Here is a 13,662-nt window from a genome sequence, read left to right as displayed (position 1 = left end):
AAAATCCACTATTGAAATGTCGTCTTTTCTTCTTTCTACATCTTCATTCATCCACCCTCTCATCCTCTCTGAGGGATTCCTCATTCTCTTTCTGATCTAAACCGTATTTCTCTCTCTCTCAAACACACACAAACACACACACACACAGTATGAGTCGGTGGAAACAGTCCATAACTGGCCTACATACATCTAGCCCACGTTCCATAACCACTCTCGCTTTCTCCTTAAAATGTTAATTTCTTGGGAAGCGCTGATTCAAAGCAGAATACAGCTAGTCTTTGACAACAGAGTTATTCTTCCTCAGTCCTCCAGTATTTGCTTTTCTTCAGATTGTTTTTTTTTTTTCTTATCTAAGTTCCCCATTCCTTTCTATTATAAATCCATTCTGTTGCGCTGGGTCTTGTCTATATAGGTATGATTGTTACCACTCAACCACAAAGTTTCTGTCCATAATGACTCAGAACATCAGAGAGACTCTCCAATATCGACAAAATTAATCCCCTATAACGTATAGCCTAATCCCTATCGAAAACACAAACACACCAAAGCATGCATGCTCGTGCATACATTTTTCTCTCTTGCTCTCTCTCACACACACACACACGCAAATAACTTTGTAACCAGCTAGAGTGTCCCTTTCCCATTTGTGAATAAAATCTCCACCTACTACAATTTACTACTACTTTGGTAATTTTGGCATTTCTTTTGGTAATTTTGTTATTCTAATAACAGTGTTCAGATCTTAAATATGCCACATAAAGCAACCCTTTATGAAATGACCAAATAAACCAAGCTCCCTCTCTCCCAGTTTGAGGTTTGGACTGACTCAGACGGACTTGTCTAGTGTCTTTGAGTGCCGAGTAGTGAATTCAGGAGAAGTCATCAACAGAGATCCCAAAGAGCCCAACTCTGAATTGACCTGGTGAATCACAGGTCCCAGTTCAAGGGCTTACGTGGGCCACGTGACCCAGCTTTAGCACGCTAGGTTAGCGTTACGTTACGCGCAGACAGGAGGCCGGTGGACAGACGAGTAGAGGAGGCCATATGGGACAACAGCATGCTTGCTATCAGGAGCTTCTTCTTCTATTAGGCATCGCCACACACAGGTCGTGGCATGCTCATGTGAGTCTAACCTCTTATTAGACTGTGGGACTAACCTGCTCTCAGACATAAATGATTTTCCTCATCACAAATTATTTATTTTTAAATTCAGACAGCTTATCCTTAATTTATTTTGTGCAATTTTATACATTATCCAAGCTCAGGACTTCAACAGTCTGCTGATTGAATGACTTTTCACCTGAATTAGTTTTATTTGATGAATGAAATACAATACAGTGTACTTCTGGTTGGCTGTAATAAAATAATTATAAAAATTATATAGAGAGAAATAAATCACTGAGAAAATAAAATACCTTAACTTGTAAAGTCAATAAGGCCCTTTCAATTTACTTTTTAAACATTTTACAGGGATATGTCATTTTACAATTAAGGCTCACTCTGTTTCTGTGTGTGTGTGTGTGTGTGTGTGTGTGTGTGTGTGTGTGTGTGTGTGTGTGTGTGTGCGTGTGTGTGTGTGTACAAAATAAATAAAGAAACTGGGAAAGCTAAGCTCAGACGCAAGTTGGCCAGTGCTTTCATTATTTTGATTTTTAACACTTATGCCACTTATTGTACCTATAACTGCATTGATACTAATAAACAGAATTTTTCATCTTTCTCTCGTGCGTTATCATTCACTAGACGAAGCTGCACTATCATTTCATTTTCTGTGTAGTCTCTGAGAATGTATTAATCTGCTTCAATTTCTGAGAAAAAGAATGCTTGCCAGGATACTGTAAAAATAACCTGCTAGTTCAAGGCCAGTGACCAGAACTTCCTCAATCCCTGCTGAGTCGATGTAACACACTACCAAGTCACACAGCTAATAAAAAAAAAATCTCCTTTAAAAAGATAATATCTTTAAGACAGTCCTAATGATAATTAGGTTTAGCCTTAGATATATAGACTATTTATATTTTAATTCTAACAACAAACTACAAGTCATTAATTTAGCCATAGAAAAAAACATTTCCAGAGGGCCCCTAACCTTTTATGCCCTGCTACTGAAGGGTCGTAACTAATTCCTTCCCCTGAGGTCTTCATGTTCCAAAAGCGGGGTTTTGGTGGAAATGGAAAACATGAGAATAGCCTCTCATTAAACCTATCTCAGTTTGTGCAGAGCTGCAATTTGATAATAAATATAAGAATATGCTTTGACTTGAGAGTGATACATCAATAAAAAAAAAAGAAAGTCCTTTAAAAGAAAGTCCACGCTGGGATTTTTGCGTAATTGTTCTGTTCTTTTAAATAGCTACACAATATAATTATCATTTGATTGAACCATCCCTGAATAATATTCTATAAGACAGTGTAATAGATGTTGATAGACAAAGTCCACTTTCTTGGATTCTTGCATTATTGTTTTTTCTTTGGAATAGCTGCTGAACATAGTTATCGTTGATTTCACTATTTCTGAACACACACAGACTACATCATGCAATATGTTTATTCCACATATCTACTGTTCTCTGCTGTCTTTGTAATAATTGCAGCCTTTTTCACAAATTGACAACATTGCAATTAATTTGCCCAAAATTTCCATATTCTTTCATAATCACTGACCTCACAGACAACCACACACCCACATGCACACATACACAGCGATTCTCACCTGTGCCAGGGCGTCCCATGATGATGTCCTTGCGTGGTGCAGGGTGTAAGCTTTCAGCCGGCAGGATCAGGGGGAGCAGGGCGGTGGGAGAAGGGTGACAGGGAACTGGCTGCTGGACTTCGCCCCCAAACCCTGTCCCCCTGTCCCCCTCTCGTTCCCCAGGGCTTGCCGTACTGCAGGGGGTGGGAGCTGTGACTGTTGTGCTGACAGTAACCGACAGGGTCTGTAGGGGGTTGGCAAGGGTGCCGGCGGTGGGCAGGGAGGATGGGGTCGGGGACACCAGCACCAGAGTTGGGGCAGGGCTCCGGAGGAGGACGGTGCCGTTGGTTACTGTGGCTGCAGCAGCATTGATGGGGACGGGAACCTGGAGGCCAGAAATTGGCTGAGGGGTGAGGGGGGTGAGGCTGGGGCTGGGGTTATTTGTCCCTCCCCCGTTTCCTCCTCCTCCTCTTCCCAGGGGACATTCAGTAAACTTTGCCAGTGGGACTTCGGGGTTCCTCACGATGACAGGGGAGTCCCGCAAGGCCTGCTGGGATACGGGGACCACACGACGAGGCCCTCCATCGGGAGTGAGAGGAGAAGGGGGAGTCGGGGAAACGAGCAGAGGAGGAGGGGAGGTGGCAGTGGAGGACGGGGGCCTACTGGAGGAGGGGGTAGTCACCCCTCTGGGACGGGAGAAGGTGGGAGTGTGTGTGCGGGAATGTGAGGCTGGCGTCTGGGGGGATAGCACCCTGAAGGAGTTGTTGAGGTCCCCCTGCTCCAGCTCTGTCTTAGGTGTGTAGTCGTGGTGGTGTGAGGGAGGGGGAGGGGGAGGAGGCGCGTCTGGCTTTCGTTTGCTAGGGCTCATGGGGACTGTAAACGTCAGGTTGGTGTGGAAGGAGGGCTGGATGCCTGAAGTGTGTCTCTCCCTCTCTCCTCCCCCACCTGGGGTTGTTGCCTTGCTGCCCCCTCCCCCTCCGCCCCCCGTCCCGCTGGGCTGCCTGTGCCTCCGATGCGGGAGGACCGGAGAGGCGGTGATGGGGGAGAAGTTGGCTGGCCGGAATCCGAACAGCGGGGAGGGTGAGGGAGAGGGGGCAGGGGAGAAGGGCGACTGGTTAGAGATAGGAGAAAAGGAGGGGGTGCCAGAGCGAGAGCTCCCTAATGACACCAGCATGGTGGCGGCCTCGCACTCGTCGAAGTCGAAACGCGATGACAGGTCGTGGGGGAGGAGGGAGGGGAGGACCAGGCGGGGTCTGGAGTCTCCTCTGCTGCTGGCCTCGCTGCTCTCTCTCGATGTGTCGTCCCAGTCGAACTCACTACTCGCTCTCCCACGCAGGTCAGAGGGAGTGACTGTCCCTGAGCTACTCCCTCCTCCCCTCTCTCCCCCCGCTGCCTCCATCTCTTTGGTCCTCATGGACAGGTGCCTGGAACAGTATCCTCGACGCTGAGACTCTTTCATGCAGCCCTCCCTGGAGCACAGCCTCCTCCACTGCTTACCGTTGAACTTCTTACGGATCCCATTAGGGGTGCACACCACATCTCCCTTCTTGTACTTCTGCTGGGCCAGTGAGAGGGGGGTCCGGGAGCGAGAGGAGGAGGTAGAGGAGGACCCCCCTCCAGAAGTGGGAGGGGGGGTCTGGGTGGGAGTGGTCTTTGATGGAGGTAGGTTCGGGGGGGCAATGTTCATCTCAGGCCCCAGTAAGGCAGGGGAAGGAGGTGGCTGGGGACTGGCGAGGGTAGAGAGATGTGGAGGTCCCAGGCCCCGCACCAAAGAGAGGTGGGGGGAGGAGGGAGGGTAGCCAGCGGACTTGGAGAGGATGTGTCTGTGCTGGGGCGTCCCGGCACTTGGCTTGGGACCACCAGAGAGGCCCATGTTGAAGTGAGACACCTCCATGTCTTCCTCTGGGGTGTTTGGCTGTTTCTGTCTCTCTCTTTCCCTCTCTCTGTCGGGGTAGTTATCTCCGCAGCCATGGACTGTGCTGGCCACAACACTAGAAGTGACGGTGGAGGAGTGGGGGGGTGGATGTGCGTTTCCATAGGGATGCCCCCCCATGACCCCCTGATGAGTGAAGCCATGGCCCAACCTAGCTCCCCCTCCCAGCACCCCCATTCCAATACTCAACTGGCACACCTCCCTCTCCACCTCCATCTCCTCCCTCCGCTCTCTCTCTTCCCTTTCCCTCTCCCGCTCTCTCTCCCTTGCCCTCCCTCCATCCAAATGTGGGACATCCCAGGGAGGGGTGAGCAGTCTCAGGCTCTGTCTGGACACCCACACTGCCTGGGCCTTAGCTTTCCTCCTCTCCTCCTCCCCCATCCCTCCATCCTCCAGAGTCTCTCTGTCTTCGCTCAGGAGAACCCGGTAAGGGAACGAGACAGCAGGGTGGGGGTCCACCTGAGAGACCACCCCCTCTCTGTACACCAAGGGACCCCCCTCCTCTCCTCCAAAAGGCACACACACTTGGGTTCCAACAGCCACAGAGGCCGTGCCAGGCGGAGGGGCATCCAAAATGAACTCTACAGTGCTCTCATCCCCTGCTGACGATGTCATCATGGCTCCACCATGGAAGGGGTACTGAGCAAGTCCCTCCTCTCCTTGGAGCTGGACTTCAACACTGCCTCCACTCACCCTGCGCACCACCCCCGGTCTGAACAGCGGGGACAGGGGGCCCGAGACTCTCCCCTTGCCCCCTCCCTCCCCTGCAGCCCCAGCCCCATTCTCCATGGCTGTCCTCAACTGGCGAGCCAGGACTCTCTGGTTCTTCAGGCCCTTGGCCAGAGCTTCGACTAGCCCCTCTGACACACTGGCCTCTTTGGGGTGGGAGTTAAGGAGGGGAACCAGGCTGTGGGAGCTCTTTTGATGGAGGCTTGGTCCTGTTGTCTCCATCACTTCCAGGTCAGCTGAGTGCTCACTGGCTGTATCAGTGGATGAGGAGCGCACTGAGTTCGGGGCCCCTTCTGCCTCATTTTCCCCAGCTTGGGACTCTCTGTCCTGGGAAGCTGCTGTCCTGAGAGCCCCGTCCTCCATGGAGAGACTGCTAAAATGGTTAGCTTCTGTAACTTTACTATCCGCAATTAGTGCTAATGGCTGATTACCTGAGCTATTATTACTTATACTACTACTGCTATTGCTGATACTATTACTGCTAGTACTACTGTTACTACTGTTAGTGGTGCTATTAATACCACTTGTACTGTTACTATTAGCACAACTGTTGACGCTACCACTAATGCTCTTACTAATGCTATTACTAATGCTGTTACTACTGGTGACATTGTTACTAGTCATATTTAAGCTATCGCTGTTTTTACTGTTATTGTAGTAACTGTTGTGTGTGAGAGCAGGGCTGGAGGTAGGGGTGGTAGTTGGGGCATTTGCATTGCTAGCAAAGTGCTCATAAGTGTATTTCTTCTTGGGGACACGGGCCTTGAAGGTGGCTGTTTTCCTACTGGAGACCGAGCCGGAGCCGGGGCTGGGGCTGTGATTGGTGGCGAGGGTGGGAATGGCTGCGGAGAGTGGCATTGGGGTAGAGGTAGGAGAGGCTATGGTATCATTGGACAGGGTACTATTTCCATTTGTCCCCACTGTCTTCCCCTCCTCTATCTTTTCTTCACCCTTCTTCCCATCCTTCTCTACTGATACCACCGGTTTCTTTAGCTCATTAGACTCCTCCCTCGTAGGTGTATTGCTATTTGTGATTGGCTCTTTATGCGAGCTGGCTGTGGTGGGCGGGGTCTGTCTGCGCGTGGAGGGAGTATTGGGATTCGGTGGGATGTGTTGTGGGGTTTTGACGAGTGTCTCCCTCCTGACTCTGTCTCTTCTGGTATCCTTCTCTGGGGGGGCCTGAGAGCTTCCTCTCTTCTTCCCCCCCCTGCCCCTGGTCAGCGGGGGAGAACGCCCTCCGTGTTTCTTTAGCGGTCTCATCCCTTCTTCTCTGTTCACAAAGTGCTGCAGGTTGCGTGGCGCTCCTCTTTTTTGCTTCTAAGGCACTCCTTGTAGTTTTTTCTTTCTTTCTCTGCCCCTTTTCTGTCCTTCTGTCCTCTCCGTATTGCAGGCTAGAAAAGAAGAGGGAGAAGCAGAAGACAGGTGGTCATTTATTATCGTCATCATCAAAAATTGCTGAGATTAGAAATGACGTCATACCTGGAAGTGTGCTACACTGCACTGGATATCACATTGGCTCAATATCTGACACACTCTCTCATTCACCCCCCATGTCTGCCTAATCCACTAGAGTGTGTGTGTGTGTGTGTGTGTGTGTGTGTGTGTGTGTGTATGTATGTATGTGTGTGTATGTATGTGTGTGTGTGTGAGTGTGTGTTAGTTATCCACCATTTTAAAGACTGACGGCTACTTTTATAATTGATTTTGTAAATGATTGTTGTAGGTTATCAATATTAGGATTTTTCTTAAGGCCTTTGCTTACAAAACATAGTAGTTAGTTGAATACCAATTAGTTAGTAAATAGTAAATAAATAATTAGTTATGTTTATGATATGATGTTGTTTTCGAAATATTGATTGATGCCCTGGGGAATCCTGGATAAGTACATCTGAGAGTGCGGTTTAACCTCATGGTTAGCCTATTTTGAAATAAAGGATTAACAAAGACATAAATTAAAAGGAAAGAAAAAAGAAAGAAAGAAAGAAAGAAAGAAAGAAAGAAAGAAAGAAAGAAAGAAAGAAAGAAAGAAAGAAAGAAAGAAAGAAAGAAAGAAAGAAAGAAAGAAAGAAAGAAAGAAAGAATAAACATAAATAACCAAGGTCACTCATAACAATTGGTCTCTTATGGTACATCTGAGTCTGTCTTCAGTATCCAAACCTTTGCCATTAATGAGGCCTACATCTCCTTAATTTCAAACGCATGCCGAGACAAAAAAAGCTTTCTCTTGATGTCTCTTTCTCTCTCTCTCTCTCTCTCTCTCACACACACACACACACACACACACACACACACACACACACACTTAGCCTTATACTACAGGTCGCCCGAGCTCCTCACTGTACTCCCTCCAGCTACTTCGACATGCGACAGGGTAGCTTTCTCACGCTATGCAGTATAGACCCCATGCTGCGCGTTCGCTTGGGATTGCAACAACAACACGGCTTTTATTTTGACTCCCATCAGGAGGAAAGGGCTGGCAGTGGCCAGGGTGAGGTCACCCTACAACACGAGTGAGTGAGAGAGAGAAAGAGAGAGAGAAAGAGAGAATGAGAGACAGAGAGAGAGAGAGAGGGAGGGAGGAGTATGCGGCTGTTTGGCTGTTTGTTCAAATAGGCTGTTCTTGTGTAGTCACTGGGAATTTCCACAGTCATTCTAGCGCACGCAGGCCCTCTCTCACTCTTTCTCGGCATCTCGGTCTTTCCCTGTCTTCTTTTCTCGTTCTCTCACTGACACACACACTGACACACACTGGCACGCTCAGGCACACGTTTGGGCGAAAAGACAATATAACTGGAATAATCTGCCATGGTAAGATGTGCCCAAAATGAGGGAAATTAAAAGGCTGGCACAGGATCAGGCACACTCACTGATGCAAGAGTACAGGCTAAATACAGTCACACACACACATGCACAAACACACACACACACACACACACACACACACACACACAGACACTCATGTGCGACCAACAACTCACCAACATTATGCAAATGCCTACATTCCCGCAAGTACACACACACACACACAAACATACATATGTATACACACACACACATACATAGAATTACACGGAAGCACATCCTGTTCGAGACATTGGAAAAGTTCATCACACATGCATTAGCTGACCATGTGTTTAACTGTTTGTTTGCCGTGACAAAACATAACATATACCGGTCACACCCCACTTCCACTTCCTGCTGTACAGCATAGCATCTCTTCCTGTTCCTGTATCACTAATAAACTCCCCGAGTTATTCTCACACTCGTCACTGATGCTCCATTTTGACCTCTGCCCTCACATCCTATTCACTGTATAAACTGGCAAATACACTATTATTATCATTATTTATACAATTCAGCTCAACCCACCAAAGGTTGTCACTGAACTTTAAATAAGGAAAAGAAAAGCTGGAGAAATATATTAAATGGAATTCCACATACTTTCACTCACACTCTTGCGCTAGTATTTTATTTTTTTCAAGATTTTTTGCAAATTCAATTTTTTGACTGGGTAGCTAGCTAGCCAAGACAGAAATGTTATGGCCGTGTGCATGTTGTCCATCACAGACAAAGCAAGGGAAAAAAGAAAGAAAAATCAGACTGCAGGAATGCACACTCTACAAGTACTAGGCCAAGTACCCATTCATTAGAGTAGACGCTGGTGCCTGGACTGGGAGTGTCAGTACTGTAGGGGGACTGTAGTGCACTGGTGAGGAGAGGAAGGAGTCAGGGCCACTGGCTGGCTGACTGACTGACTGACTGACTGACTGACTGACTGACTGACTGACTGACTGACTGGCTAAATGACTGGCTAAATGACTCGCTAGGATCTGATCTCAGCTTAGAAAAATGTGTTTGGTCATGGTTATGGCCTCCCAAAGTGCTCTTGGCTTTGGCTGATAAGCACGCAGCAAGCATGTGTGTGTGTTCACATTCTGTTAGCAGTCTGAACTTTTCAAGGTACTGGACTGCACAATAGTGTACGTGCACAACTTGCAGATAATACTGACTATGTAGAATTAAATATAGACCTATTCTTTATTTTCAGGTCTGTGTATTTGGTGGATGTCAGTAGGCAGCCTACGTGCCTAGGTCTAAATCAATTTAGCATGGAAAGCATCAAGAGGTTTTTTGTTTTGTTTTTTTACTCAGAAATTCATAATGAAAAACATTTAAAGAAATGTACCACAAGTAGTCATAATTTTCCCTCCATAGGAATCTACAGGGTTATGCAATTTTTGCTTGACAAACATCAGCTGAATTTAAATTGGCAGATTACTGTAAAAGCTACAGTACCTGAACTATTCTAGGTAATGCATATCTAACCTTATTAAATGTTTAGCAAAAAGTAGGTCTTTGGATCTCATTGTTTGTTAACTGAAAGCGTACATGCCAAGACCTCGCATAAATCAAAATCTATAAGGTGCTGGCATTGTTTTCAGCACACAACTGGTCAATTATAAATTAGGATCAACAGTCTAAAGGAAATTATTGTAAAATCATAATTGTCTCATGGCCTGAATCAAAATGAGCACAGAGGAGCTCAATCATAATTTAGATAATTCAAAAAGCCTAAAACTTTCAGCATAACAGCAGGTGAAGTGAGAGATATTTGCCGGCTGGCCGGCAGCAAAATCCTGAATAGATAGATAATCGACGGCTATCGTTTCCATGGCATTCAGCTGGACTCCTCCTTAAACTGCAAAAAGAGGCTGTTTCACACAATAAACACACACTAGCACACCATATAACTCCTTCCACAGCATAGCAACATCAAACTTCATACACACACACGCACACACACACACACACACACTAAACGCTCTCCCTGGAATTTACAGTGCAGTCATGCATACACTGTTAAATTCTCCCTTGGCCCTATATATTGTCTCACTCACACATTCACTGTGCTGTATAAACACTCGTCTGCACACAGGCACAAACATGCACGCGCGCGTGCACACACGCACACGCACACGCACATGCACACACACACACACACACACACACACACACGCACACACACACACACACACAGAGGAGCTCACTCTTCGACCAGTACAAGTTTCACTTTGCTGTAAAAACTAACATAAAAATAAATAAATAAATAAAACGTTTTTTTATGAGGCCTCTTTTAATTTTGAGATAATAAAGTAATTCACATTTTCATGCAAACACACTCACAGCACAGGAAGCATTCTTTGCTGTATTCATTGCTGGTGATTTGATAGCAGGTTTGATACGAAGGCACGCATGCACTATGTGAGCGTGCACACACACAGAAGGGTCATTCATAAGGAAATCTCATCTCAATGTCAATGCTACAGGAAGCAGCAGTCATACAGTGGGGAGAGTACACATGTATGCTCCTATTACACTCCAATTTATTACAGTACTATACAACCCTAATAAACCACTACTATAATGCCAGTTTATTGAACTACTCGTAGGGAATTTAGCCTATGCCCCGCTGCAACATGGCACAGTACATGTGTGCGTGTGTGTGTGGGAGAAAGAGGGGCATTTGAGTTGCATATAGTATATAGTGTATAAGACCATATGTGTGTGACTTCAGGTTGTGTCTACCTTGTTCGACACTGCACTTGCACTACACACTATGTCAGCGTGTGTGAGTGTGTGTGAGAGTGTGTGTGTGTGTGTGTGCGTGTGGTTACCAGGCACACTGCAGCTCATCCCTCTCCTAAAAGCATTTTATGGGTGTCTGTATGGGCGCAGGGCTGCAGTGAGGGGGACAGGGATGGAGAGAGGCGAGCAGCCTGGCTACACAGTAGTACGGTGGTACGATGGAGGAAAACTGCCTTACTACCATAGTAGTGAAGCCTACCGTGGCCTCCAGTGTGGCAGGGCGACTTTGCCCTTAACTGGGTCACCAGGGAACACACTCACACATGAAACAGCAAAAAAAACAAAAAAAACAGAACAGAACACATGCTCTCTGTTACACACACACACTAGTGACTTTGGTTCATGCACTCACGAATGAGTGGGATGTGATTGTAGAGACAACATGACATGAGTAAAACCGTTTCGTTAGGGTATTTTTGGTGGAGCGAGAGTGCGAGCTGTGAAGCCTATGTGTGTGTGTGTGTGTGTGTGTGTGTGTGTGTGTGAGCGTGTAAGTGTGTGAGAGTGTAAGTGTGTGAGAGTGTGTTTGGAGAACATCCGTTGTGACGTAGTATGAATACTGGCAGCTGTTTTCTGGCTGGCATATCTGACTGTACATATTATCAATAAAAGAAAAATATTGAGGCCTGGGATTTGTGCATTCTGGCCCGTATTGATCAGGAGGCTGTAGCATAGATCAGAGGTGACTGTTCCTGTTTGGGACCAAATGGCAGAACTGCCAATGCCACATCAATGGCAAACTACTCTACAAGCTATGCAAAGATGCCCTGGACCATTAGGGATTTATCTTCTGCATACACAAGTGCAATAATGAAGATATGATAAATGCACAAAATGCATGCATATCACAATGTGCATCTGCAGGATACGTGGGGTCACTTGCCCTAAAGTCCAAAGTGAATGTCCAAAAAAAAAAGAAAAAAAAAAAAGACAGCATTTATTTCTATCACTGAAAATATGCCCCAGCACAAATATGATAAACTGTTCAAACTGCTCGCTCAGGGAGATCAAAGATGCATCGACACTGATTGCAGTTTTGCAATGCAGAAAAGTGGAGTGTCGGCGGGGGGAAAAGCCGAGAAAACAGCGAATGCATTCCCGGTCTTTTTGCCCGTACGCTTCTTTGCGCTGATCTTTGCGAGTACTACGAGAGGCGCTACACAATGTCAAAGGAGTATTATGACTCGAGGCAGTCAGTCGGTCTGCTCTGCGTATGGTGCTCGGTAGCAAACACAAACAACCGGTATCGAGTGACGTTTTATTACCCCAACTAGACGGGCCTAATTCTTCCTCATGCAACGATGTTTGGCATGCAAATATCTACTACGATGCCGATAATAGATAATGCAGCCACTCCGGAGAAGCTTCATTAAAGCCAATGGCGTGAAACCCTGTCTAGATTGGGGGAAAAGTTGAATAAAGAAGCCACCTTTCAATATTAGTGGTTCGCTCTAGTAAGCAGCTCAGTAACGTTAGTAGTAGTGGTGGTTGTAGTAGTCGTAGTACGCAACGCTGGTAGACTAGTATGAAGATAATGACAACGTCAGGAGCCAGACCACAAGGAAACGGGACGTTATGTTCTGATGTTGTGTTTCATTTTCTTCTGTGCATTTTTATACACACTGAAAAACACAGCGAGGCTATTAGTAAACATTTGGCTGCGTGAAAAAAGGAGCAATGCTGCAAATGGGTCGATTATTTTACTACGCTAGCATTATTCTACGCAAACTCGCAAACTAAGGTCGAGGGGAAAGTACACAACGTTAACCACGGTGTTGTAGTGTTAACCGACAGAGGCTAAACTGCTCCTCGCACGTCCAGTAGACTCTGCAGTAAAACATTTGACAAAGTTTTAGGCTGTACACCCCCCACCCCTCCTCCTTTTCTCTCGTCTCTTCCTTGGCTCGCAAGCGGTGTCACTCCATTTCTTTGGACGCTATCAGACCAACCGACCGACCGTTGGTAGTTGGTTGTATCTGATGCCAACTTGCTGCTCCTGGAATATAAAATTCAAGTCGGTTGAGCTTCCCTACCTTGCTAACTTAGTTTCAACTCACCCAAACAGAACGTTTCACTTCGCCAGAGAAAGATTTATGGTCCTATTTTGCGGATGAGGAGGCTTGAACAACTCCGGACAACATCCCTTGGCTGTCGGCGACGGCTGTGCGGTCCAGACTCACACTTTACTTTTCCTCCGCAAAACATGTCTTTTCCCCACAGAAACTCAAACAAGGATAAAAAACTATCAGTCTCTTTTCCACTACAGTCACAAAATGGTGAATGAACCACTAACAGCTGGGCGAGTTGACCAATCAGAGGTCTGTGACAGGTACAGTAGCCTATCAGCGTTGACGCTACGAGCTAAAAGGCGTGGCGAGCTGTCAAAGGCCAGTTGACTGACGGGATTGTCCAGCGAATGGCGGAGGGATGCTGGCCTAAACCGGTGCCCTATCCCAAACTTTACAGTATCCAATAAGGGCTTTGGGAACCATAGGAACAGTATGTGGGCGGGTCAAAGGGAGGGGCCAAATCAGTGATAGCCAATAGAAAGGCACAAATGCCCCCTCCCCTTCTGAAAAGGAGTATGTTTACCATAATTGACAGCACAAGTGCCATCCTTGGGCAGACGGTGATAATGCATCACCCCTTCTTGTCAAGATTT

The 13,662-nt window shown here is 46.6% G+C and overlaps 1 protein-coding gene across 1 annotated transcript; it reads right to left on the bottom strand.

Moving 5' to 3' along the window:
• Positions 1-2,713: 2,713 nt before the first annotated feature.
• On the bottom strand, positions 2,714-13,212 carry LOC139657972 (protein capicua homolog; the record flags this gene model as incomplete). The annotated part of the gene is made up of 2 exons (XM_071535966.1): positions 13,058-13,212; positions 2,714-6,745 (listed from the first exon to the last, which is right to left on the bottom strand). A coding segment is annotated over exon 2 (3,901 nt), but the record flags the coding sequence as incomplete, so codon positions are not given.
• Between the last annotated feature and the right edge of the window lie 450 nt (positions 13,213-13,662).

Source organism: Centroberyx affinis, unplaced genomic scaffold (assembly GCF_046629955.1).
Source record: "Centroberyx affinis isolate AG114_WGS23_722 - 3 ecotype Tasmania unplaced genomic scaffold, CSIRO-AGI_Caff_v1 ptg002803l_1, whole genome shotgun sequence".
Taxonomy (NCBI): domain Eukaryota; kingdom Metazoa; phylum Chordata; class Actinopteri; order Beryciformes; family Berycidae; genus Centroberyx; species Centroberyx affinis.
The sequence above is the reverse complement of the archived record's forward strand: the minus strand, read 5'-3'. Positions and strand labels throughout refer to the sequence as shown.